This window comes from Ambystoma mexicanum, chromosome 10 (genome assembly GCF_040938575.1).
Source record: "Ambystoma mexicanum isolate Mex_15411 chromosome 10, UKY_AmexF1_1, whole genome shotgun sequence".
NCBI lineage: Eukaryota > Metazoa > Chordata > Amphibia > Caudata > Ambystomatidae > Ambystoma > Ambystoma mexicanum.
In genome coordinates, this window is record NC_090932.1 from 416,635,607 (window position 1) to 416,663,510 (window position 27,904).

The following is a 27,904-nucleotide window of genomic DNA, read 5'->3' on the forward strand; positions in this document are numbered from 1 at the left end:
TTTGCGGTAAATGCGAGCATGCGAAGAAAAATATCACAAACTGTAAAAATCACATAATTTTGCAAACTGGTGGCAGCATTCAAAGTAACCAGTAAACCATTATATTCAAAGTATCTTAACTGCACTTCATTGCAAGGTGATGTGTGTAATTGTAATATATACGGTGGGACATAGTGTCTCAGTACAGACAGTCTTAAGGGTCTGGTCAGTTTCCCCATAAGAATGAGCAAAATTGGTGATTGAAGTAAAGCAGAAGGCTTTACTGACCTCCAAAAAGTCAGGGCAGGGTTCAAGACAGGCAGAAATAATGGATGCCAATAAAAATCTATGGCGGGAAAGGTGCAAAAAAAGTCCTAATGGTCGAAGTCCAGTGGTTGTAGCAAGAGGTGGCATTAGTTGTGTGTGAGGTAGCCTTAGTAGTGAGAGGAGTTGGCTGTGGTGGCAGTAGGGCTGGGCAGTAGAGTGGTAGTCATAGAGAAGCAGTATTGGGGAAGAAGGGGTAGAAGTTGAGTAGCGGTCAGGGACGAGATTAGAGGCAGTACTAAGCGGAAGACAAGTAACATCTGAGGGTAGAAAAGCAGAGTGAAACATTGGAGGGTCAAAAGTGGCTGGGGAGGAGAGTCGAAGGATAGTGGAAGGGCGAGGTGAGACTGTGATTGATTTGAGTGATTGCAAAAGAGTGTGTGCATGGCTCTGTCCCTATAGATCACTAAGTAAGGCTATAATAGGGATATTTCGGAGGACCCTAGGGAGTTAGTGAGCTACCATCTCAGTGAAAACAAATTGTGCAGATTATTCACTGTTAAAATGTTCTGGTTGTTCAATATTATGCTAGGTGTGCACTGTAATGCACTGGGATGGAAAAGGGGTGGTTAAATGTCCCTCTCCTCACACAGGATTTCCCTCCCTAGCCCAGGCATACTTAAATCTCATGTTTCACCACTAGCAATCAGTAACATTTACTATTAACATTAGCGGGTAACGAGTGTTAAGTTGTGTTGGGGAGTTTTACTTTAGTCCGCCTGTAGTATGACTGTGGAAGACTCACTCTTGATAGGGCTCTAACTCTTAGGTTTGGCCTGAACTATCCAAAAGGTTTGGTAGCTATGGTTGATCTGCCAGGCTTGGTCTAGGAGGGAAGTGGGCTGTACACGTAAGTCAAGAAAAAAAAACATACACACTGTTCGTTAACTACCAGTATGATTATTATATGCACTAGGGAGATGTTAAACTCAAAATACAGTACATGTAAGTAAGGAAAGTTTCACATGTGTACAGTAGGACATTTGCTGTAGCAATACTCTGATCAATAGTAGACCTTTAGATGAGAAATGGGTAAGTAGCAAGAGTAGCTTTAGGTTAGAAAATCATCCATCAACCAACATTTACTAAATAACAATACTGGCAAGTTGGAGAACTTTGGGCCTAAACTTTAGAACTCCAGCCCTTTTTGGGGAATGAGTCTCAAAAGTCAGAAGGGGGCACTGGTGCACCAGTGACCTGTGGGCGGCAGAACAAAGGAAGCCAGATACCGTCAAAGTTGTCACATTCACAGATGATGCTTTACGTAGTCACGACATTGGATTCAATGTGTTCAGGGATGCAAGACAGGCCACTTGAAGGATTTCTGCCTCTAGGACGGGATGTTCTCGGGCACGCGAGAACTTTGTTGGGTCGTCCACCCCAACGTGACTCAAGCTCAGGAGGAGTGAATAGCAACACAAAAACTGTCTAGGTAAATACTCTGGAGTAAGACGGTACCTTCTTCGATGAACAACAATATCACTGGCGGGTCCCCAAGTTAAGACGACAGCAGCTCTGGGTCGGGTCATTGGCCTTCGTGCTTGGAGTAAGAACATTTGGCGGGAGGAGGCGGTCAGACTCGGTCACAGGGATCCCCATCAGATGATCTTCACAGCAATTGCTTTTCATGTTACAGCAAATGTTATTGTATCTGCTTCCATATATTGCATCCGTATTTATATGCATTAGCCTATTTGGCTGTCGGGGGATGGTATAAATCCAGACCTATCATACCATGAAGCTAATGACCCACACCTAGCATCCTCCTTAGCCCACCGCTTAGTACCAACAACGACCTACTCTATCAGTATTGGTCTGCACAGTTTCTCACGCTGTATCTAGACTACCTTCGGTTCAGTGATCTGCCTGATCCCTAGACCTCCCAACTGGGGCTGGGGCTTACTGGTGACAGCATATAACAGCATGTATGCTTTCAAGCCTCACATAGTTAGCCCCTGGCTCCTACTAGCCGCCAGCCTCCTACTAGCCGCCAGCCTCCTTCACGCCATAGTGATCAACTACGTTCAGCTGCAGCTGACACACGCTAACCTAAACAGACCTTATCCGTGTCTTTTGAGATTAAACCGACCAAATTTCTCCCGCTGCTGAAATACAGTTCACCTGACTCATAAATCAAACCTACCTGATTTCTTCCGCATCTAAAACGAAGCTCCAGCAGCCATAATACGAACCTAACCAGGCTAACTAACCTTATCGATACTCCTACCCCTACATAATGGATCAAGCTATTCACAACTAAACCAACAGCTAATCGGCCCTGTCGTGGCGACCTCAGAAATGAAAGATCTATTATCGCGCATGCTAAAGATATAGCTGATATTATTAATAAGGGAGAACTAGAATTCCTAGCTATCTCCGAGACGTGGCTCCATGCTGCGGCAGGACCATCCTTCCCTCTGGCCATTCTTGACACCTACACCATTTTAAGAGCGGATGGAGAAAAGACAAAAGGAGGTGGGGTCGCCTTTATCGCCAAGTCTAGCCTAGCGCTCAGAGTAACGACCACCCCCACAGTCAAGTCATGTGAACGCCTCTGTTAAATTAGCCACCTCTAAAATCAGCACCTTAACTATCCACCTAATCTACAGACCTCCTGGCCCCATTGGGTAATTCGAGGACGACCTTATCTCCATACTTTCGGGCAATACCAAACCCACTTCACAAATATTGGTGCTAGGCGATTTAAATTTACGATTCCAATACCCCAACGACCACTCAGCTAAGGCACTTGCTGACTCATTAATTGAACTAGACTTCACGCAAATAATTTTCGAACCTACCCATGAGAAAGGGTGAACTCTAGACTGGGTTGCTGACTTCAACTGTGAAACCTCAATCGAAGCCATCGAACCCCAGACCTGGACGGACCACTTTCAGATTTCTCTCTCTACCTGTGCCAATCGACCAGCCAACAAATCTAACAAAATTGCCCCAGCCCTCCTTACCAGAAACAAACAGAATATTACTACTGATAAATTGATGCCGATCCTGCTCCCAACCTTAAACTCTTCTAAATCGCAAGACCCAGCAGAATTAGTCGATCTGTATAACAATAACATTACCCAAGCTCTAGATTCCATTGCCCCACTTAAACTAAGAAACAGTAAACCAAAAACACACCTCAACACATGGTTTACCCCACAGTTGAAAGCCCTAAAGGTAGAAAAAAAGGAAAATGGAAGCCAATTGGAAAAACCTTCCATGAAAAGAAAATAAAGACTAGGTGAATAAAATATTTTCAAAATACAAAGCCGAGATTATTCGAACTAAACAAACTTATAACGAAAGGATTCATAAGGCCAGTTCCAGCACAAAGGAACTATTTGTAATTCTAAGGGAACTGGAATCGACCATACTCCCTGTTAGGCAGAAACCTGTGCAGTTCCCTTGGGGACCTAGGTGTTGGCAGTAAACCCACTTGGTAGCAGTCTGTACCATCCAGATTTACCTGGTAGCTGTGGCTGAGCAGTCAGACTTCCCTCAAGAAGAGTCAGGCAGTATGTAAAGTATACACAATAGGCACTCAGACACAATAGCACAAGCAAACACTGACTTGATAGAGCTTTGGTATCAAGGTATATAATTATTTATTTAAAAACACACTTATTGAAACACTCCAGCACTATTATTGTAAATCACTCTAAACACAGTTACTATTATTATATATACATCCCGTATCAGACAAGTCTTAGGTAACACCACTTATTTCCAGACAGAGGTGAGCGCTTAACTATAGATGGCACTCCAATAAGTTAACAAAAAAGGGTGGGAAAAAGGCCGAATGTAGGAAAATACACCACACTAATACTTAGGAACTCTTAAGCAAGGCAGGAAAGTCAAAAGTTACTTGTGAGCCAAAGTCCATAGGCCGGGCCCACTCTTGGAGAGAGCAGGGCACAAATGCACCCAAGATCACACAATGACAACAGGCTTAAAAAGTCTTGCAGGGAGTTCAGAAAGGTTTTAGTTAGGCTCAGAAAAGTTTAGCCAGGGTGTCCCAGGCTAACCCAGGGTCGAAAGCCGGGGGCTAAATCTACCCCGTACAGTCGGTTGCAAGGGAAGCCAGGCGGAACACGGTACATTATGTGGAAAGGATCCTCCAGCGGCGGCAGTTGTTCCTGGCAGCGGGTGCAAGTCGCGGCGTCGTCCAGAGGAAGAGAAGATCTCGAAGTGGAGGAAAGATGAAGGTCGTTGCACTGCCAGGGAAGAAACCAGCCGCAGAGTTTTCCGGTTAAAGGTACTTCCCTTTGATTCGTGGTAGTGGTACAACGTGGTATCCAAGTTGCCGGGGTGCTTGGCACAGGCAAGGCGGCCACGAGATGCTCAAGGAAGCGAAAAAGGAAGCAGACTGGTTATCCCCACCAGTCGAAGGAAGAAGACTCTCCGGGCTGGAGATCTCCTCTGTCGTTGGGAAAAGTGGTGAGACGGTTCAGCAGGGCTCCACCGGTGGTGTCGTCGTAGCAGGTCGGCTCAGCTTCTCCCTCGTCGGATTCTTAGGTCCTGTGGCGACTTCTAAAGTTCCAGTCCCCAAAGCCCTGCTTTTATGCAGAAAACCCCCATTCACTCAGCCTAGCTGTCACTCAAACATGCTAAGTGGTGAGCCGGCCGTCTCACCACTTGGGCCAATCAGGACAGAGTGCGACTTGAGTTGCCTAGGCAACTCAGTCCAGGGTGCCTAAATCCCCCTCCACCCCTCCTAAGTACCCCAGACAGAGTGACACCACTTTGGAGGGCTTCTGTGGAGAAGCCCACCAAAAAGTGGAACAAAGGGCGCAACTTGGGTTGGAGTCACAGAAGTGAACACAAACGACATTTTAGAACAGAGTTCTGGCAAAAAATACCAACCAGAGAATTAATATTAAATAAATAAACCGGCGGTATGTTCGAGGCTATAGGAATTAAATAAATAAAGTTGGTAGCCTCGAACAATGGGAAATCCCATAGAGATATATTCGCGGTCGAATATAAAAAGTAGTATCAACTGCCACCAGCCAAAATCCACTGCCACCAGCCAAAACTCGATCAGGGGGGACGGAGACGTCCCCCCTCGACTAACAGACCCCGGGGCAATCGGATTGCCCCGGCCAGTACGTCCACAATATGATGGTTGGTACTGGTTCTGTTCAGAATTTGAGACTAGTAAAGTCAATGGTGACTTTACATGCCCTGGGAGACAGTAGTCAGTCCCAGGGTATGGAGTCTATATTGGGGGGGTCACTATGACACCCCTGTGTTACTGCACTGAGGGTGCTGTGTAACACACATCACAAAAACACATGAAGCCCTATGGAGTAAAAGACGGTTCATAGACATAATTTCGAATACAAAATATTCGAAAGTCAAAAAGTCGAAAAAAAAAATGTCGCATTTTTTTGTAATGACGTTTTTTTTTCGAAATGGGGGGGTTCCCCCCCAACCCCCCCTTTTTTTATTTTTACCTATTTTTTTCACAGAAACTAGAGCCGAAAAAAAACAATTAGACATTTTTTTTTTCGACATTTTTGATTCAACTTTTTTGACTTTCGAAATTATGTTTTCGAAATTATGACTGGACACCGTAAAAGACCCCATAGCCCATTAAATACATATAGAGTCAAAAAACACACTCAAATCATGCCCAAGAGTGAGGGTAAAAGAGTCTCACTCTTGGCAGGAGAAAAAAATAAACCCCAAAAATCCAGCAAAGTTGCTGGGGGACTCGCTAGGTTAGGAAATTCAGCCTAAACAGAGAATTCTCCCTAACGCTCCCTGATGACTTGTGCCCAAAAAACAAAGAATGGTGCATGGACATCCAAAATGCTCTCTCCAACAAAATGGTCACCCTCCAAAACAAAATAGCAGCAAAAAGGCTTACTCTCTAATTCAGAGACCACCCAGAGGTCTAACCCTCCCCCCCCCTGCCCTGAATATACTCCAAGAATTCAAATTTGCCCAAGTTACTACCGTAGAGGTTGAAAAGACCATAGCTTCCCTTAAACCATCAAGATGTCAAGGCGACTCGTGTCCGGCCCAAATAATCAAAGAAGCCGCCAGAGACCTTGCCCCTTTCATCACCAAACTAATAAATGCTTCATTTAGGGCGTGCCAGGTACCCACAAACCTCAAAGAGGCTTGGGTTCTGCCCTTTCTCAAGAAAGCTACACTAGACCCAACCATCCCAACTAATTACAGGCCCATAATGACCGTCCCCTTTCTACTTAAAATAATTGATAAAGCAGAATACCTTCAGATCCAGCAGTATCTAGAGACCAATAATCTCTTAGGACTTAGACAATCGGGCTTTAGGCTATTCCACGGAACAAAAACCGATTTGATCGATCTGAAAATGCAAATAGATCAACTGAAAGATAATAGACTATGTGCATTACTTCTCCTACTAGACCTTTCAGCCGCTTTTGATTTGGTGGATCACAATATCCTTTGTGAACAACTCTCGTTAGCGGCCAACTTCTTGCAAGAGGCCGCAGACTGGATTAAATCTTTTCTAAGTAACAGATTGATGAGTCTTTGCTTCTTCTGCTGTGGTGGACCCAGTCCCCATCACATGCGGAGTGCCACAAAGCTTGTGCGTCTCTCTAATCATGTACAATGTATTTACAAAGCCACTCTTTGATAAACTGGATCATTTGGGTGTCATCTATACGAACTATGCAGATGACACCCAGATACTTATTCCCCTCTCAGACAATTATGACTCAGACCGTGCCTTACTAAACAAAATCTATCTCATCATCCAGGCATGGATAGCAGTCCACATCCTCTGCCTGAATGATGAGAAGACGGAGTTACTGATCCTAGGTGCCCCTACTAACCTAAATAAACTGGATCCCTAATACTCTTCGTTCAATATAGATGGCAATATCATCAAAGTCTGAAGCAAAGAGACCAAGACTTTTAAGCCTTCGGTGTGGGCCGCACACCCTTAATACCCACTTCGGGTTCAGCAGTTTTGTGAAACTTTATCAAAAAATTGTCATCTGGGTATGGTTATGTTAAGATCCTTTATTTCTCAAATATCTCTTGGATTACAATTATCCAATTTTTTTGAAGTGCAGCTTCACCAAATAGGCTAATACTGTGTCAGAGGCAAACAATAATGCAACCCTATGTGGCTAATGCATTTCGGAATGAAATCCTTCATCAGAGCCAGGTTGTAAATGTCAACTAAATCATAAATACAGAGAATACATTATATATTGGAATGTTCAAATCAATTATGCATAAGGACATTAATGAAACACATTTGATCCATATAATATGTACAGGGCGCCCACAGTTACAAACACACAATCAACAGATAGGAGAAAACATAAGCACAAAATTATCTCATGAATATATTTTGTTATGGCATTTCTGTTGTAGCAATTCTCAATTGTTATTCCTTATGGCATCTGTGAACCATCTTATTTATCATGCCCAGTGCCTATGTTGTCGTGCAATATATACGTAAAAGTAACCAAGTTATCCTTCTATGTTGTGTACATTATCCAAGTATGCTTACTGGTATAAACCCATGCAGTGTGCCCATTGTTGTTGTTAGTATTCCCTTCCCTCATATGTCATTTTATTGTTGGAGAAGTGTTCTTGTGTTTATGGCAATATACACCCTACGTGAATTACTGACCTGTTTGCCTATTAATTCTTTGTGTGACGAGATACACTATCTCGTAATGCTCACTCTACAATAGGAGGTAAGATCGTGTTAGCAGAACCCTATCAGTTTAAGCAATATCTGCATAATGTTTCCTAAGCGATCGTGGACCGCCGTGCTGTTGCGGTCGCTTACCTTGTTACTAGCGTACGATCATTCCTTCTCGCGCGCCGGCTGCAAATGTTTGCTAAGGTCCTGGGCGTTGCTATATCAACGCTGGTTACCAACATGGCCGCACCTAGCTACGTGCGTCGGCCATTTTGGTAGGGGCAACTTTGTTCCCTCGTTTTTGTCGACTGCTCTGTGTTTGTTATCTAATGACTACGTATTTGTGTTAGCTGCAAGATAATAGGTCAGTAACAAAATATGGGCATTTAGGATCCAAGATAACTGATTTTTCGCAAACAAATTAATCAGTAAATAATGTTTATGCACATTCTTGTAAAGACCAATTAGTCACATTATGCCTCATTGTTATCATAAACAGTTAAGGTCCAGTTCTTCATTTAGCCCTCTTGGGGATAGGGCCTCCAATCGGTCTATCCAGTAGGCTTCTCTCTGTTGCCTTCTTCTCCTGATGTCCATGTAGGAACCTTGTACTTCAATAATTTCCAACACTTGGAACTTGATCTGTGCGATGTTGTTTCTTTTCATTAAAGTGTCTTGCAACTGCTGAGTTTGCATTATGGTTGCGTATGCATGATTTATGCTCATTCATGCAGATTTTTATTTTTCTGCCTGTTTCCCCTACATAGTATTGTCCGCATGGGCATCGTATGCAGTAAATGCAATTTTCTGTGTTACAAGTGGCGTGACATTTAATTGTGATCTTCTCTCCATTGTACGAGTGGGGAACTAGTTGCCCTTTTATGATGTTATTGCAGTTGCTGCAGTTCAAACAAGGGAAGGTTCCTGTTCTTTTGGGTTTATTCTTCTTCTTTGTTATGTTTCTGGTATTGACTAGCAAATCTCTCAAGTTACTAGATCTCTGATAGGCAAAAGTAGGGACATCTGAAAAAAGGATTTTTGTTCTTTCATCATTTTTCAGTATCGTCCAATGCTTGGTGATGCATCTTTTAATTTGCATACTCTGCGATGAGAATTTTGATACATGTACAAGGGTTGGTGATTGTTTTTTATCTTTAGGTATAAGTGTGCTTTCTCTTGTCTTTGCATCCACTGTATCTTTAGCTGTTTGTAAATCTTCATTAGGATATCTCCTTTCTTTCAGTTTTTCTCAGTTTTGGTAGTTCTTGTTCACATTCTTGGTGGTCGCTGATAATCCTTTTTAAACGTAGCATCTGTCCGTACGGGAGATTCCTCAAGGTGTTCTGTGGGTGAAAACTCATGCGATGCAATATGTTATTTCTGTCAGTGGGTTTGGTGAAAAGAGAAGTTGTAATCTGGTTGTTGTGTACATTCACTTTAATGTCCAAGTAATGTATACCAGGAGATCCAATTTCTGAAGTAAATTGTATACGCGGATCTATATTGTTAATGTAAATCATAAATTTGTCCTATGATTCTTTCGTTCCTCGCCAAATGCCAAAGATATCATCTGTGTATCGTACCCATTTTATTAGTTGACTTTTCCATTCAGGTTTCTGTAATGTGTGTTGTTTCAAATCTGTACATGAATGGGGGGGGCGTGGCCAACGAGCGACCGATGTAGACGCGTGCTCGCTGAGCTCCCGGTGCCGCCAACACATCCTGCCAAATCCTGGGGGAATTTGACTTGCGACACTCCTGCAAAATTACGAAAAGTTGGCCGACAGACGACACGACACATTGCAGTTGCTCCCGTAACAAAACGGAGGCCGGAGGCGAAGATAACTGCGGTGGAAGGTGATAGAGCGTGGCACCCGCCGAACTCGATCCAAGATGGCCGACAGTGACTTGGGATAGTGCGCCACTGACATCCGGCACGAAGAACAGCGCCATACAGGAGGAGCGAACGGTTGATGGGAAGGCAGTGACCAACCGTACGCGCTCCGCTCCGCTCCGCGTTGAGCGCCCGCCAACTCAGAACAAGGGGCGACAGACAGCGACGGAGAGGCACGTGATTGGGCACGCGAAACGGTGAGGAGCAGGGTGGGCGGGAGGCAGTGGTTGCGAGCAGCTTTCCCGCTTGCCCGCTCCCAGAAAATCGCTTGTGATTAGATCGAGAGTTAAATCCGTGCCCCGGCCCACGCACAACGCTACTAGAATCATCAAGGCGGATCCTCATCGAAGTTGTGACTGCAACGGTCATGGGCAAGGACAAGAGCAGGAGAGGCACGACGCAAAGCAAAATGGAACAATACGCGGTGCCCACACTGGCCACGGAGCCGACACAGGAAAGATCGGCAATTACTGAAGATGAGGAACCCGAACCCTCTCTCAAAGACATTATGAACGCCATAGCCAACTCCAGAACCGCTATGGAGATTAAAATGGACGGCATCAGCACAGAAGTGTCCCTCCTACGCCATGACTTGCAGAAACTCACGTCCCGCACGGGAGAGGCGGAAACCCGCATATCCAACACGGAAGATGGCCTCCGAAACATCCATCAACAGATGACCAGAGTACTGCAACGTGTTAAGACTCTAGAGGAACGGGTGGAGGAAGGAGAGGGGCGCTCTAGACGGAACAATATACGAATCCTGGGATTACCTGAGAAAAGTGAAGGCCCCTCCATGGAACTATTCCTTGAACAACTACTCATGGACCTATACGCCCCAAAGAATTTTTCGAAACTTTTCTCCATTGAACGTGCACATCGAGTCCCAACAGGCAGACCAACGCCTGGGGCCCCACCCCGCACTGTGATTGCCAAAATCCTAAATTACAGAGATCGCGACGCGATACTGCAAATGGCCAGATCCAAGGGAGCCACGACCTACAACGGCGCGAAAATCGCTTTCTTCCCGGATTTCACACGGGAAGTACAAAGAGCACGCCAATCATTTGACCAGCTTAAGAAGAAGCTACAGACCCAAAACATCAAATATGGTCTCCTGTTCCCGGCACAGCTGAAAATTTACCATAATGGCACAACCGTGCACTTTAATGACCCAAAGGATGCATGGAATTGGGCAGAAAATAACCTGGAGGGAGATTGGGGCCCCACAAATAGAAGGGAACGTGAACGAAATAGACCGCGCCCGGACAGATCCCCGAATGCACAACCACTACAAGGCCAGGATGGACTACCACCAAGAGAAGCCGACTGAAGTGTGCGGACACATGCTGATAGCAATGCACTGTCAGAGCTTTTCCCCCCCCCCACATTGAAGAAATGGCGGCTCGAGCGGGGGCCCCCCCCCTCAACAAAGGTAATAGGACCAGCGCCGAGCAACGGCGACAGAATCGCAAAGAAGTTATATCGAATGTATTGATTGTTTGTTCGGTCCGAGCAGACCCTTGTCAGGCTCGGCCTAATGTTGGGGCGACAGGTACTTCCAGTTGGGGTGGAGTATGGGGAGGGTACGAGGGAGTTTGTGTTTAGGACAGAGTTTATTTGTTTGGTTTGCTGCTCTAAGATCAATGCGCGCAATAGGCTGGGGTCGGGTTCCAGGGGGGCGGATAAGGGGCAATGCCCGGAGATACACACAACATTACCCGGCATGTCCGATTCCCGACCACCATGACTGACCACACCGCTGAAAGCAAGAACAGGTCTATTAAGATAATGACCTGGAATGTGAATGGGCTAGGCAGCAGTATCAAGAGACGCCTTGTACTCCAATATTTGAACCGTTATACGCCCGATGTAGCCTTCCTAACCGAAACGCACCTGGCGGGCACAAACTGCAACCTCTTCAAGCGAACTAATTACCGCATCGCGATACACTCAGGTTTCTCCATGGGAGCTAGGGGGGTGCTGATCCTCGTGCACAAACGACTTCCACTGACCCTCTCATCCGTCACACAGGACCCAGGAGGTAGATTCGTTCACATAACCGCGACTCTTTGGGAGCGGCCTATATCCATGCTAGCCGTATATGCACCACCTACCTTACTCACTGCACTACTTGAAGATATAACGCCAATGTTGGCGGCGGACTCCTCGAGCTTGATGGTGGTGGGGGGAGATTTCAACGAGGTCATGCACCCAGAACTTGACCGAACACACATCCGCTCGAGAAATCCAGCTACGCATACCAAACTAGCCACGTTCGCCGACGCAATAGGCCTGAAAGATGTGTGGAGACATTTGCATCCTGGCACGAGAGAATACTCTTTCCTCTCCGGAGCACACGCCTCATTATCTAGACTTGATTACTTTTTTCTCCCGATCTCCGAATTACATCTAGCAACCGATGCACACCTCCTACCCAGAGGTATATCGGACCACTCCCCGCTCGTAATGGTGCTCAATACACACAGGCCGATTCCCCCACCCACGTGGAGGCTAAACAATTATTATCTGGGCTTCCCCGACCTAGTCGAACATATCAAAAAAGGAACAGAATCATACTTTGAACTGAACACAACCTCAGTGGATAGCCCTGTAACATTGTGGGAGGCATACAAACCCGTACTGAGAGGGGAACTCATATCCCAGATCGCAGCCCATAGGAAAAAACACGCCGCGGCGATCCGGGCGGCCGAAAAGCGAGTACAAGAGGCAGAGGTAGCTCATCTATCCCAAGACCTCCCAGAATCCCATCGCGAATTACAGCTAGCACAAAAACAGTTTCAAAACGTCGCCCTGGACAATGCCAAACAGGCACACGCAGCGATGCGGACCAGAGTGTACGAAACCGGGGATAAGGCAGGCAAAATGTTGGCGTGGCTGGAGAGGCGTGACGAGGGGCTCCGACATGTTAGAGCGATCAGAACACAGGGGAATACACTAGTGACAGCGGACCGTGACATAGCGGAAGAGTTCGCAAGCTACTACAAGGAACTCTATGGACCGCCAATCTCCCCCATTGACACTACACCCATCTCGGGAATCACCCTTCCCTCCCTGACACCTGAACAAAGAGCCCTGCTAGAAACCGACATATCGGAGAATGAATTGTCTGCAGCCATAGCCGACCTTCAACCCGGGAAAGCCCCGGGACCCAACGGCCTTCCGGTCGAGGTATGGAAGAAAATAGGCACGAGCGTAATTACACCACACTTGCTGAAAATGTATGAAACCTCCCGAAACAAAGGGTCCCTCCCACAAGACCTGAGACAGGCCACCATAGTGGTCATACCCAAAGCGGACAAACCCCCAGAGTGCTGCAGTTCGTATAGGCCCATTTCCCTTATCAATACAGAAACCAAAATTCTAGCGAAAACCTTAGCCAATAGATTGCAGCAAGTTATACCCTCCTTGATCCACCCGGATCAGTGTGGTTTTATGCCGCAGAGATCCACGCGGATGAATATACATCGATTATTCATGGCGATGGAGAATGCGACCACCATCCGAGACCCGTTGGCCCTGTTGGCCGTAGACTTCGAGAAGGCCTTTGACTCTATCAGGTGGGATGCGATCTGGGAGATAATGCAAAGGATGGGATTCGGGCCCCAGTTTATGAGCTGGGTTAAATTATTGTACAAATCCCCGCTAGCAGTCACGAAAGTGAATGGTCACGTGTCAGGCCCCTTTGAAATCGGCACAGGAACCAGACAAGGATGCCCACTGTCGGCCATGATATTCGCAATAGCGATTGAACCACTCGCTATACTGTTAAGAACAAACGAAACATGGAAGGGATTTAGATGGTCTGAAGCCTGGGAAGATAAGGTGTCCCTATACGCGGACGACTTATTGGTTTACTTACAAGACCCGGTCAGATCCTGCCCCATAGTGACTGATTTACTGCAGAAATACGGCTCCTTCAGTGGCCTGAAAGTAAACTGGGACAAATCCACCTTATTCCCACTCAAGCAAGAGGGAGACTCGATCCCACCCCAATGTCCCTACCGGGTAGAAAGGGAACAATTCAAATACCTAGGTATTCTAATAACAAATAAGCTGACTGATTATGTGCCCAGAAACCTGTACCCAGTCATGACAAGATTTGCAGAGGATGCCCGTCACTGGTCATCCCTCCCGCTGACACTACTGGGTAGAGCTGCACTCTTCAAAATGATGACCCTACCCCGCCTACTCTACATATTACAAAATGCCCCATTACACATCCCTTCAAACATATTTAGGAAAATAGACCAGACACTCCGCAGACTGCTGTGGAATAACGGTCATCCACGCATAGCCCTAGCTACACTCCAAAGATCCATATGGGAGGGCGGAATAGGACTACCCCGAATGCAAACATACTATTGGGCCAGTCAATTGATGAAAGTGAATGACCAACTACACGGCGACACCGATGCACCACACAACAAATCTCTAGAGTCGGACACTCCTGGAAAACCCATCATGCTGTACCTTTATAAGAAAAGAGACCGCGCGGCTACTCCCAACATGCGCGCACAGCTAACACAAATCTGGACAGACGCACACAAGTTCGTGGGATGGGGCGACAAACTATCGCAGGCCCAACCTCTGTGGAACAACAAGAACCTTCCAGGTGTATACACGCTCCCCAGGTGGCCGAACTGGTCCCGGCAAGGTCCGCCCATCTTGGGAGACGTTGTGAAAGATAACACCATGGTCCCTTTTGCAGAGCTGGCTCTCCGACTTGGACTTCCCCAAACCGAACATTACCACTATGCTCAACTACAACACGCACTACGAAACATCCTCCCCGAAGTGAGCCCCCTACCGGACTTCACCCCCATTGAGAGAAATCTACTCCCGGAACCAATTACCCGGAGAGTGACATCGGTTCTATATAGTGCCATAAGTTCCTTTGGCACACCAGATCTACTGTCACTGCGGACCAAGTGGGAATCGGACGTGGGGGCCATACTGCCGGAGGAATGGGTCATGACATTGATGTTCCCTAGGGAGATAGCGATTTCATCAAGGCTTAGATTGGTTCAATTAAAGATATTACACAGAGTATACTATCCCAGGGTGGCCCTACACAGATGGGGAAGAATAGATGATCCGAACTGCCTGCGATGCAAAACGGAAGAGGGTACCTTTTTCCACATCATATGGGATTGCACACATATACAACCACTTTGGGAGGCATGCTGTGCGGAACTCTCTAGAGTTATGGGGAAAACAGTTCCCAGAAACCCTAAGCTACTACTATTGGGGATAGATGATGAAATTGACCTATCTAGATATGAAAAACTGCTCTTGTTCACCACCACCGCACTTTTGAAAAGGAACATTGCTCAAAAATGGGGCTCGGACCAAATACCGAGCTATGAACAATGGAGAACGGATGTGGATATCTGTGTCGCAACGGAATACAGAGTATACGCGGCCAGAGGATGCCCGGCAAAAGCCCTGAAAGTGTGGAGGAAATGGGAAGATGCCCAATGAGGATTATAAAACAACTGGACGCTGCCTGCGGGCTCAACTAAAGCTGTCCCCCCCCCCTTTTTTCCTTTGCAAACATATGGGTACAACATCTGAAACAGCCAGTAACCCTCTCCGGCAATGCGCATGTATTGATTGTTTACGTTGTTTATTTGTTTAACCTTGTTTTTTCCTAAAAACACCAATAAAATGTGTTATTAAAAAAAAAAAAATCTGTACATGAATGCATTTGCGTACGTAGGTGCCATTGTTGCCCACATAGTCGTTCCTGAGGTTTGTATGTAGAAGTCCTTTTTGTATTCAAAATAGGAGTTCATTGATATAAATCTGAGTAAAGTGAGAATGAATTCTTTTACTGCTCCTATCTCTCCCTCTTGTAAAAGTAGCCACTCCACCGCTTCCTGCCCCAAGTCGTGAGGGATACTTGTATATAAGTTGGTTACGTCGATGGTAAAATGGATATCTTGTTCTGTTAAGTGTATTTCTTCCAGAATGTTCAAAAAATGAGTACTGTCTTTTACATAAGTAGGTGTTTTCTGTATCAGAGGCTGTAGAAAATAGTCAATATATGTTCCTAATGGTTGTAGGATGCCTCCAGTGGCGGCCACTATTGGTCTCCCAGGTGGGTCGTGCAGACTTTTATGAATTTTTGGTAGGAGGTAAAAATGGGGAGTTTTAGGATTCGGATTAAGTAAATGCCTTAGTTTTCTTAGTTATCATCTTTCTTCTGCTTTATCAAGTAATTCTTCCAAGTTTCTTCGTATTTCTGCGATTGGATTATAGTCAATTGAGTAGACGTTGGCATTGTCAAGTTGTCTTTTACATTCTTTCTCGTAATCTTCTGTGTTTTGTAGTACTAAGGCTCCTCCTTTGTCTGCCGGGGTTATAGTTATTGCGTCATCTGAATATAAGTTCTGAATTATAGACATCTCTCCTCTACTTAGATTTCTATTTTTTGAAGTGTTGTACTTAATTTTCTTGAGGTCTGATATAACCATTTTTTCAAAGATGTCAATTGCTGGAACATTAATAAGAGGTGAAAAGGTGCTCTTAGGTTTAAACTCAACTAAATCCGGTGGTGTCTGCATAGACTCTGTGTTTTCCATTTCTGAGAAGAAAACTTTCAATTTTCTGGTGAGTTTATGTAACTCGACTTTGGTATTGAATAGGTTGGTGTTGTAGGTCGGAACAAATTTCAAGCCTTTTTGTAGAACTCTCACTTCTGGTTCTGTAAGTGTTCTGTTGGAGATGTTCACCACTAAGTTGTTTGTGCTTGGAATATAGTCTGTACTCCCGCGCCTTTTCTTCTTGCCCCTCCTTCGTTTCCTCCTCGTTGTTCGTCTAAAAAAGGTTGTTGTGGTGTAGCGCTGGTGTTGCTAGTGCCTGGAGTGGTCCTGCTACTTTCTCTCGGGCCTCCTGTTCTTTGTTGTTCTGGTTGTGTTGGTTGGTCACCTCTGAGTCTGTGTCTGAGCTACTGTTATCTGAATTGGAATTAGGGTTACGCGGTCTTTGTGGTTGGTTTTGATATTTATCCACCAATGTATACACTTTGTTGCGTAAATAATCAAACGTGTCTCTCCTAAATTTCCTGATCTTTCTGGCTTCTAGATCTTCCTTGTACGCTTCCAGTTTTTTATTGATATCTGTAAGAATCTCTTCAAGTATATCCGTACTTGTAAAGGCAGTGATCTCTTCAGATAGTGTTTGTATTTCTTGCTCCAAACACTCAGTTGTTTGAAAGTTCTTTAATAGTCAGCAGTATTAAATCTAAGGAGCACTTGTTTAGGATTTGTTCCCACTTCTGTACAAATTCTTTATTCTCCTTACATAGTCGGTTTCAATCCAATTCTAAGACCACGTGGTATTCTTTGTGCCTTATAGTAGCGACTTGGAGTTACTGCATGAAGCTTACGGTTGATTGCTTTTCTGATGATATATTCTAGCTGTTCTTTTTGTTTGGGTCTGTATCTTTAGTTGAACTACTAGTTTCTTTGATTAGTCCTAGAATTGCATTTGCCTCTTCGGCAGAAAAGCCTAATGTTGTTGCTCATGTTTCTGTTAGTTTCGCAATTTCCTCGTATGACATAATCGCGTGCTTGCTCTCAATATTACACGGAAGTGAATATATTGACAAAAAGAAAGAATGAGAGTGCACAGCTGTTACTTTTGTCAATGTCACCCAAGAGAAGATACTTAAACCTTATGAGAAATCCAAAGGACTTCTCTGTGTCACTGCACTGAGGGTGCTGTGTGTCACAATACAAAAAGCAGATGTATGTTATCACAGGAATGTAAAAGAAAACCAAAGCAGGAAGCTCTGGTAGCTTCCAGCAACACAGGAACAGACGTTGCCGTGTGCTGCAATAGGAAAATCTAGATGCCATAATAAGATGGAGGAAAGCAAACTCCATCAAGAGAAAACAAAAAGGGTTCTCAAAGTCACAAGTCGCAGAAAAGAATGAGTGAGGAACAGTGTTCCCACTCACTCGGGATAGTCGGGCAGGCAAGTTTCCATTAGTCCAGCAAAAAGTGCTTGGGTGCTGACTAAATTGGGAGAATTACACACAAGATTAAAATTCTACCCAACAAGATGGATATCTAGAATCTGGCCCGGTGGACAGATTCTTAGTTATGTTGAACAGAGACCTCTGAGAGTTGAGCCAAAACTCCTCCTCCACCAGTCTCCTGCTCCCCCACAACTGGCTCCTTTTAGGGAGAATTCTCATTTCTGTGCTAATTCCCTTCAACCTTAGAGACCCCCAGCTCTCTTGCTGGACTTTAGGACTTTATTTTTTATACTGCAGTGAGTGATCTTTTTCTCACGCTCTCGTATTTTAATCGGATTTGGACTTTGTTTTTTCTTTGTTTTTGGAGTCTTTGTTCTGGAGGATTAAGTATCACCATAACTAAGAATCTGTTCACCGGGCCAATGGTCTGGTTGAGAGATTTATTAAAACTCTCAAAGGCATGCTAGGTGCTTTGGAAGAGCCCCTAAGGAAGAAATGGGATCTTCTCCTGCCATGCCTGCTGTTTGCCTACAGAGAGGTACCTCAAGAGGCTGTTGGTTTCAGCCCCTTTGAGTTACTCTTTGGACATCCCGTGAAGGGGCCCCTTGCCTTAATCAGAGAAGGTTCGAAGGCCACCCCTCCAGGTCCTGCCAAGCAAGTGGGGGACTATGTGTTAGGTCTCAGACGGAGGATGACACAGATGGGTCAGGCAACAGCGAATCTTAAGGCCAGCCAGGGATTGAATAAGTACTGACATGACCTTAAAGCATCGCAAGTGGACTGGACTCCGGGACAGGAGGTCCTTGTGATGGAGCCTACCAAGCCTCGGGCTTTGGCAGATAAGTGGACTGGACCCTTCAGGATAATCCAAGATGGGCGAGGTCAATTATCTGGTTGACATGGGAGCCTCGCTACCCTCAGGTATCCCATGTTAATAGGCTCAAGCCTTTCCACCGGCGAGCCGAAGTCTCATGTCTCTTGCTAGCTTCAGAACAAGAAAAGGATGAGCGTGAGACCCCTTCCTGATTTGCTGCATAGCAACCCTCAGGATGGCTCAGTGGAGGGAGTACATCTCTCTCCCGACCTGACGACAGAGCAGCAGAAGGCCTGCAGGACTCGGCAGTACGCCTCTCTGTTCTCACGGACACCAGGCCTTACACCGTGGTGTAGGCACGAGATTGACAGTGTGCCTGTCAAAAGCAGGTGCTACCGTATGTCAGATACTGTAAAGAACCACATCCAGGCTGAGGTCGCCAAGATGTTGGATCTGGGTGTTATTGAACCCTCAACCAGTCCCTGGTCCAGTCCAGTGGTCCTTGTCCCCAAGGCAAGTTCCCAGGCCGGTTCCAAGGATTGGAGGTTCTGTGTGGACTACCGAGGAGTCAATGCCGTCACCAAAACTGACGCGCACCCATTGCCCAGGGCTGATGAGCTTGTGGACACCATAGGTGCTGACAAATTTGTGAGCACCTTTGACCTTACCTCGGGCTATTGGCAAATAGCTCTGACAGACCATGCCAAGGAAAAGGCGGTGTTCTCAACACCAGAGGGACTCTACCAGTTTAGGGTCATGCCTTTTGGGTTGAAGAATGCCCCTGCCACTTTCAAGAGATTGGTCAACCATGCGCTCAGTGGGCTGGAAGCCTTTTGTGTGGCTTACTTAGACGACATTGCGATCTACAGTTCCAACTGGGAAGAGCTTTTGACGCATCTGGCTAAAGTGTTGCAAGCCTTAAAGAGGGCTAACCTCACTATCAAGGCCACCAAGTGCCAGATAGCTCAGGGGAAAGTCACGTATCTTGGTCATGAGGTGGGGGGGGGGGCGGTCGAAGTCAACCTCTTCCCCAGTAAAGTACAGGATGTACAGGACTGGGAGACTCCCACTACTCAAACCCCGGTGAGAGCCTTTTTGGGCCTCACTGGGTATTCTCGCAATTTCATGGCAGACTATGGAACCATAGCTGCACCCCTGACGGCTCTGACTTCACCCAAACAGCCTAGGAAGGTTAATTGGACTGAAGACTGTCAGAGGGCCTTTGATGGCTTGAAAGGAAGTCTGTGTAGGGCCCCGGTGTTTGCGCCCGATTACAGCAAGCCCTTTATCGTTCAAACTGACGCCTGCGACAACGGAATTGGAGCTGTCTTGTCCCAGTTAATGACAAAGGAAGAGAACATCCGATCATGTTCATCAGTAGATAACTTAAGGGTAGGGAATTTAGGTGGACTACTGTTGAAAAGGAATGTTTTAGTATAGTTTCGAGCCTTAGGTGTTTTAGACCCTACCTCACCGGGTCTGCCTTCAAGGTCCAAACAGATCATAAGCCCCTTAAGTGGCTTATGCAGATGAAGGGTGAAAACTCGAAACTGCTCAGGTGGTCCATTAGCCTGCAAGGGCTAGACTTCACCATAGAGCACAGACCAGGGAAGAGTCACGATAATGCAGATGGCCTTTCCAAACAGTATGTTGCCGCTCTCTCTTGGCTTAGTGAACAGACCCATGGGATACCCTTATGGCACCCATGGGTAGGGGTGCAACCCTGTGCCCTTAGTGTATGTTTTTGGCTACCTGTGGGTGGCCCACAGAGCAGGGTATGGGCTGGTGGCAGCTCTGTGCTGAAATGACTGGTGCCCTGGGCGTCCTCCATTTTGGGATGCCCAGGCCCTGCCATTGGAATTGGTAGATTCCTAATGGAGACAAAATGGCCCCCATGGCCTCTTGCCTTCCATCGCCTGTTACCTTGATCTTCCCGAAGTCCTGGGAAGCCCTGACTCTGTCCCTTCCCACTGAGTGGCTGTTGGGTGGAAGTTCCATATATGGTGGTTTTGTGAAGTCCAGGTCAGACTGGCTGGAGCCTTCCCAGTGACTGTATGTTGTTGGTACACCCTGTGGGTGGGACCTGGGTGAATGGAGTGTGTGCCGAATACGCATTCTATGTTGTGGGTGTCTAGTATCTGGTGGTTGACACAATGACTGAGACAGCCCTGCCCGAAACCGGTATGAATGCAGTATGAAGTGTTGAATGGCTCTGTACTTGTTCCAATACACATAACTTGTTGTGAGTTTCTGGAGAGAAGTGAATGGCCTGAATGCACTGTGTGCCTGATTGGTTGCCTGCCTGCATGAATGCCCTTCGTAGTGATTGGAAGCTTCAGTGTGACCCAGCGGAATGAATGGGAGATCAACCGTATATCTGGGGACCTCTCACTGCTAGGAAGTGTTCAGAAATTTTCAGAAGCTGAAGTCCACTACGACGAGTAACTGGAGTAACTGAAGCTTGACCTTGAAGCCCTGCTGGATGAGAAGAATTGCTGTTGCTCTCCTTCACAATCCGAAAGCTGCTGTGTCTCCAAGGACTGACCCAGAGAGGACCTGGTAAGGCGCCTTCTTCCCGAGCTACGAGGGACCATCGTGCACCAGCAGATCTTTGCCAAAGCTCCCTGGTAGACAGACTTTCGACAAGCTGCCGACCCGAGACAGGGACCGCCACGGAATCCCAAAAAGAAGCGCCCGGACTGTTGTCCGCCACTGTTGCCGACCAGAGCCGCCATGCTCCCGTTTGCCTAAGAACTTCATTGATCCAAGGACACTCTCGTCCGCATCATCGCCGCTGTATCCTGCTGGAGAAGGCCTGACCGTCGACGCGCCGAGGTGCATCCGCTAGTGGGTTTCCCGCCACCCAAAGATCACAGAGACGCCGACGACTCGACGCCCTTGCTGGGCCACAGTTCTTCAAACTCTTTGCGGGCCAGAACTATTGACACCGAGGTGCCCCACACACCTGCAAGACGTTTACGCTTCCCGTCAAAGAGCACCTGTAGGAACGACACGGCCACTTGAACGTCGTAGCTCGACCTGTTCTCAGTCGGACGTTCGACCCATTACTCCTGCTTGAAAAGGAGGGCACTCAAGAAGGGCCGTCGATTCCCCGACGAGGAACGCTACAACGCCAAGGTACTTTGGGGTTGCAGAACTATTGGAAAGTCTAGTGTGAACAATATATGGACTGGGTTTGTGATACATCTTTGCTTTACTGGTTGCCCAGGTGGGGGGATCTCCACACAGAACTGTGTCTAGGTATCGGGGCCAGTATTCTGCCAATTATTCAGCCATCTTGCTTTCCTTCCTCTCTCTACTGCTGGTTTCCTCTTTATTTGATTGGTGTGTCATTCTGACCGTATGCACTTTAATGAGATCTGATAACGTTAGTGGTACCACTTTAGAACTGTATATATTTACCATTGCTGATTTTCGGAGTACAAAGTGAGTTATCGTGATATTGTATATATCTTTGAATATGAATTATATATAAACTGTATTGTAACCGATAGTGTGTGGACATTCCTTTGTGTGTGCTTGGGGACTACACTGTACTTAAGAACCAGCCCGCATCACCTCCAGAGAAGCTAGGCCTTGATTGCTCGTCTATTGATACCACAATAGAGAATCTTGGCTGGGGTCCTCTGTGCCTCTCCTCTACCATATAGAGAGCGGAAGTACAGACACCCCCCACTGGCTTCTTTACATCAGGGAACTGGGAAAGGACTCCCTATAAGCGCACAAGCATTGAGCCTGGGCAGTGGGTTTGGGTGAACACCCAAACACAGGATACAACATTCCATGAGCGACAACTTGGATGTTGGAACATAGGTGACCCCCCTGTGCATAACTGCATCTTTGAATACAGCCTGCAGGGGAAAATTGCAAAAAAGTTGGTAGAACATGTCCACTGCCACCAGCCATAACTATAGCGTTGTTACTGTAACTAAAGAGTTACAGGAGCAGAGAGAAAGGGGATACTAAGTAACACCACTCAGGGTGTTGTGTGCTAATTGTTAAGGAGAATTTTCATTTCTGTGACAATTCCCTTTAACCTTAGAGACCCCCAGCTCTTTTGCTGGACTCAGGGCTTTTTAATTTTAACTCTTGATTGAGTGGGACTTTTTTCTCACTCTCTCATGTGTTTTTCCTCCTAGGAGTTTTGTGTTTTTTACTGTTTAATGCAGTCTGGTAATCTCCATAGGCATCTGCTTTTTGAATTGTGACAATTTTTGTACCTGTACCTTTTTGTACCTGTACCTTATTTGTGCAGTGGCACTGAGAAGTCCCTTGGACTCTTCTCAATGTTTAACTACATTTTCTTGGGTGAACTATTGTTCCCAAGTATTGTAAGATTACCCCTGACTTACTTACCTTTTCTTTTGTGGGTCCAGCATACACACCCTTTGTGGAGTGCTGGGGGGTTACATAGTAACTCCTTTATCCCACTCCTCATGTAACATTATGTTACACTAACTAACTTGAATGGCTGGTGGCAGTATTTTGTTTTTTTACTACCTTGTGCCATGTATCTGCAGGCTGAATCCTCAGCAGCAGCACAGCACCCAAGGGTGACCATTCCCAAAATGACCCCTCTCTTCATTGTGGTGCAACCCCCGACTTGTGACTTGTGACTCACTAAGGCTGCAGAATCCCAATACCAGGGATCCCTGACCATCATAAAGTGAATTGTCTTCCGAAGTGCAAATTCGGCTCAAACCATTTTGGGCATCCAGAGGACCCTACAGAAGCAGGAAAACTTCATCTAGAGTCCCCTCGCCATAGTCCAGGACTGAGGCATCAATTAACTTCTAACCAGATCTGTTGGTTCTTCTTTGGCGCTGAGAAAAAGGCACCAAAACCACAAAAAGCCGCTGAATCAAGGAGAATCCATTGATGCCGAGTCCCTCTCTCAAGTGCTGCCGCGGGAGCCTGCCAGATGTCCTCCCTTTCGTCCCCATGACCAAGGACCAGGAACAAGGGTCTGCTACACTGCAACAGGAAGGCATGCAGCTGGAACAAATTATTCAGTTCACAGGTACTGTGGGGCTTGAGGTACATCAACCTTTCGCCATTTGTGGTGCTTCCTTCCTTGGGGAGTGCTATTTTACCCTCTTTAGAGTTGAACTCGACTCACTTGCACTGGCCTTTCAGCTTGTGCTTTTTCAAGGTGACTCCTCTTGAGTTGCTGTGATTTTGTATTTTAACTACTGACTTTGCTAAAACATTTTCCAAAAAGAGAGTATCAACATTTTCAACTAGGCCATTGACTGGCTGTCCTGGCTCCCAAAAGGCCCCCTTCTGAACCTATTGGCTTTGCAAGTGCTTGTCCCCTTACAGGTTTTAATTGTTAAACACTGTTGCTGGGATAAAAGATTGCCTACATTCCTCTGGGAGAATCCAACTGTTTTTGAAAAGTACAAATTATGTTCTGATCTAACTATAACCTTTCCCTCCTTATAACTCAATATTGCAATGGTGATCACAAGTAAGGGTTATTACTGACCTCAAATGATGTCACTCTGTGCTGAAAAATGTATAACATATGAAAAGTTACTCACCTGCCTTATTGATTCTGTTACAATTGAATCCAAACTTTTGGGATTTTAAGTTTACTGTTAGTTGCTGCTTTTTAAAGAATATGTTAAATATCTTTGTATATATAAATAAATATTTATAATATAACTAAGTGTTTACTTGGATACCTGCATTTACTGATTTCTACAGCTCACATTACCCCTCTTGATGAGCCTGGCTGCTCAGTCACACTACCAAATTGTGTAGTACAGGCCTATATTGAAAGGTGGGTTACCGAATACCAAGAGATAAGTCTTGTGTAGTCCCACACCTGTTGGACTGCACCAATTCCTACCTAAAACTGATCACTCAAAAGGAAAAGCTAAGAAGGATAAAAAGTATCCCTCTATCCTGGAGAACAGTAGTTATCAAGGAAAATAAAAGAATATAAAAAGGAGAGCCCAAAGGGCTCTCAGCAGCACTGCATATAGGGTGATGTGTGCTGAAAAAGTGAAACACAGATGCCTTTCAAAGGTACAGATGCACTTAAAAGATATGGAGGAAAGTAAGACTTTTACAAACATACAAAACAGGGTTCCCATGATTAGAGCAGAAAAGAATGAATGAGGGGGGGAAAAAGGCTTTCATTAAGGAGAACTAGAAAAAGGTCCAGAATTCCAGCAAAAATGCTGGGGGTTCTCACTAGGAGAGGGGATTAAGCATACAACTGATACATCTCCCTAACAAGTAGTGCATCACTTTCATTGATGATTTTAAAAAGTGCATCATTTTATGCAGGCTCTGTGCCTTCTATTGATAATTTAAGTGAGCCTCACTACAGTTTATGCACTTGTGTGCACTTTCATCACTTGTTTAGTGTGTTTCTTCTTTTACTTATTTTTAGAGCATGTGTAACTTGAATTAATGTTTAGCCATTGAACTAACACTCCATTTAATAAATGTGTTTTCCAGGCTGTCCGAGTTACAAAACCCAACATCCCAGAGACGATCCGTAGAAACTACGAGCTCATGTAAGTTATCTAGTGCATGTCCAAAGCCTGAGAAATCCTTTTAATAATTTCTGTGGTCACAGCCTTCTCCCACTTTTCTCACCAGTACCCACTTCCACTATTATGAGAATTGGGTGCAGGGATATGATATGGCATTTATAACACGCCTATACACAAGTGTTTCAGATAGATATGTTCAACAATTCCCTATGGCTTATCCACAGCCCTCTGTTGGGGGGGGTGGGGGGGTGGGGGGGTGGTATGGCCACTTATCCCTAGTGAAATTCCAGCATGTCCATCAATGTAGTCCCAACTCTTAAGAGATGCTCACTTGTTCCTTAGACATTGTTCTTTAGCCATATTGTTCTTTGGCTTTCTTCCTGCCTTCTCAGGTCAGGAAATGCCTTGTATTGTGGCTGAACAGTCAGACTGTACTGTTAGGAGAGGATGCTCTGGTCCCACAGTAAAATTGGACATGTATGCATACACTGAAGGGTACGTACGATTACTGAACAAGTATATACTTTACTATAGGCATTGCATATTGGTTAAACCCTGTTAAATAAGTACTACATTTATCATACACAAACACAGCATATTTATAAAACACAATGAATGGGTAGATTGATGATACATACTACTTCCTAGACTTAATATATTTGGCAAATTCTAAAAGGCAAGTACTTCAAACAGAGGAAGTAAAATGGTCAAACAGTCCAATATTAATGGTCCTCAAGAGGTAGGTAATAATAATAATCAGCTGGGCAATTGCTGTCGGGAGACATTGGAGGAAAGCTGCTGATGAAGTAGTAGCAGCGTATAGGTTCACTCCTCAATCCACTACAGGCATTTCACCCTTTGAGATGCTCTGGGGCAGGAAGCATAATAAGAGTTTGTCCTCCATGGCTTATTAGGGCAGTGGTGAGAAGCGTGGATTTACAGAACATTAGAAATAATATTAGTAAGAAACAAACAATTACAGAATAAGAGGAGTTTTGGTGTCTGGAAAGCTGTGAAAGGGAGGAAGATTGTAGTGGGTGATGAAGTGCGTATTAAACTGCCTCAACGGAGGAAAGACGGTGCAGTGAGTTGGTCAGATCTGATCAAAGTGATGAAGGTGCTGTATGGTGCTGACAGAACATCTGTTGGTAAAGTTTTGAACAAAAATAGTGTTGCTGTCGGGTCGACGAAAGGAAAAAGAATAATTAAATGGAGTTTAGTACTGCATCTATCGATAAAGATATAGGTCGACCAATAAGAGAATTTTGCAAGCCATCTTACTTGAGGTTAGATGTAGAGAGATTTTCTGTCACCACCACTGAGGGGACTGGGGAGATACCTGGACAACAAGGTTTGATGATTACCACTTGTAGTCTATTGTATATTCACCATGTTCGCTTTGACGTAATTCCAATTGTAAATGACTCCATTTGTAAATGGGTTGTGTCAGTGTATATCGTTAACTTTGTCTATCTTACGGTCATGTGCACAAAGGGTATTCTTTTGTGAGAAAAATCTGTAAAGAAGGGAGATGTGTATCATTCTGCACTTTGTAACATCTGTGCTTGGAACACTAGAATGTAGCGCACTTCAGGTAGAATGGTAACAAGATGCCTCTTCCATTAAATGTTCATGTTTAGAAGCACAGAGTAACAGAAAGAGAGCTGTTTGAAGGAAGCCAGTGGTGCGTATATAAGCTCTTAAAGGAGAAAGAAACTCACCTGTCTGCTGTATTTTCAGTGGTTTTCTACCTACCTGGGTGGGGGAGGTTCCCCTAATTCCTTTGTCTTCGCTGGTCTTCCCTTGGAAAACCCGCACAGGCTCTTGGAGTGTCTTTGTCCAGCAGAATGCCCGAGAGAAACCAGTTTTGACTAGGTCGATGGCTGTCCCTATTGGAAAGCCGTTCTAAATGTTGCATGGGATGTGATTGGTGGGCTCAGCCAGTGTTGCTTCATAAATTCCAAGGTCCTGGAGCAGAAACTCAGTCAACCATGGGAACCGAAGAATCCCGAAGGTAGGAGGCGCCAGTCACTCCCTGCAACCGCCAGAGCCCGCTGAGTAACCCCTGCTGTCCCAACCACCACTTCTGAGCGACATGGAAGGTCCGAATGAGACGACTTCCTCTCTTGGACTGGTGGGCCTAACCAGTCCCAAGACTAACTTTGCGCCCTGGCTGGGAGAGCTACGGCGTCCACGACCTGCAATTCACCAATACTCGCAGTCCTGTGCCGCTGTGCTGTTCATCGTAGCCCGAAGAACGAATCCACCTGGAACTTTGTGGGCATCTTCCTTGACTTGCAGAGACTCGATCCAGCTCCCCAAAGTCCCTCACATGAGACGAGGACCGAGAAAAGGAGAAGAAATTACAGGCATGACATCCGTCCTTCACCCGAGCCTGGAAAAAGCGCCAACAAGCTAGAACCGAGAAGATCCATTGCTGGGTGTCTGTCTGCATGAGAGCTGTCGCCAGATCCACTGAAGACACCTCCTGTTGCCAAGACCAAGAGACATGTGACCAGGTCTGCTGTCGCCTCTCTACTGGAACCGTCCTGCAGCAACAGGTTCTTCATCTTAAGGTACTGTCCTGCTCTCTGTGAAACTTACCTGGAGCTTTGCTTGCTGATCCTGTATTCCTGGAGGCTGTAGATAGCTGTATCCCGCGCCCTTCCACGACTCCCATAGACATACATTGGG

The 27,904-nt window shown here is 45.7% G+C and overlaps 1 protein-coding gene across 1 annotated transcript in view; it reads left to right on the top strand.

Moving 5' to 3' along the window:
- Nucleotides 1–27,904, top strand: part of ERLIN2 (ER lipid raft associated 2) — a 574,625-nt gene that overhangs the window by 286,225 nt on the left and 260,496 nt on the right. The window contains exon 8 of the mRNA XM_069617980.1: nucleotides 25,173–25,231. Coding sequence (XP_069474081.1) covers nucleotides 25,173–25,231 — 59 coding nt within the window. The remainder of the gene's footprint in view (nucleotides 1–25,172; nucleotides 25,232–27,904) is intronic.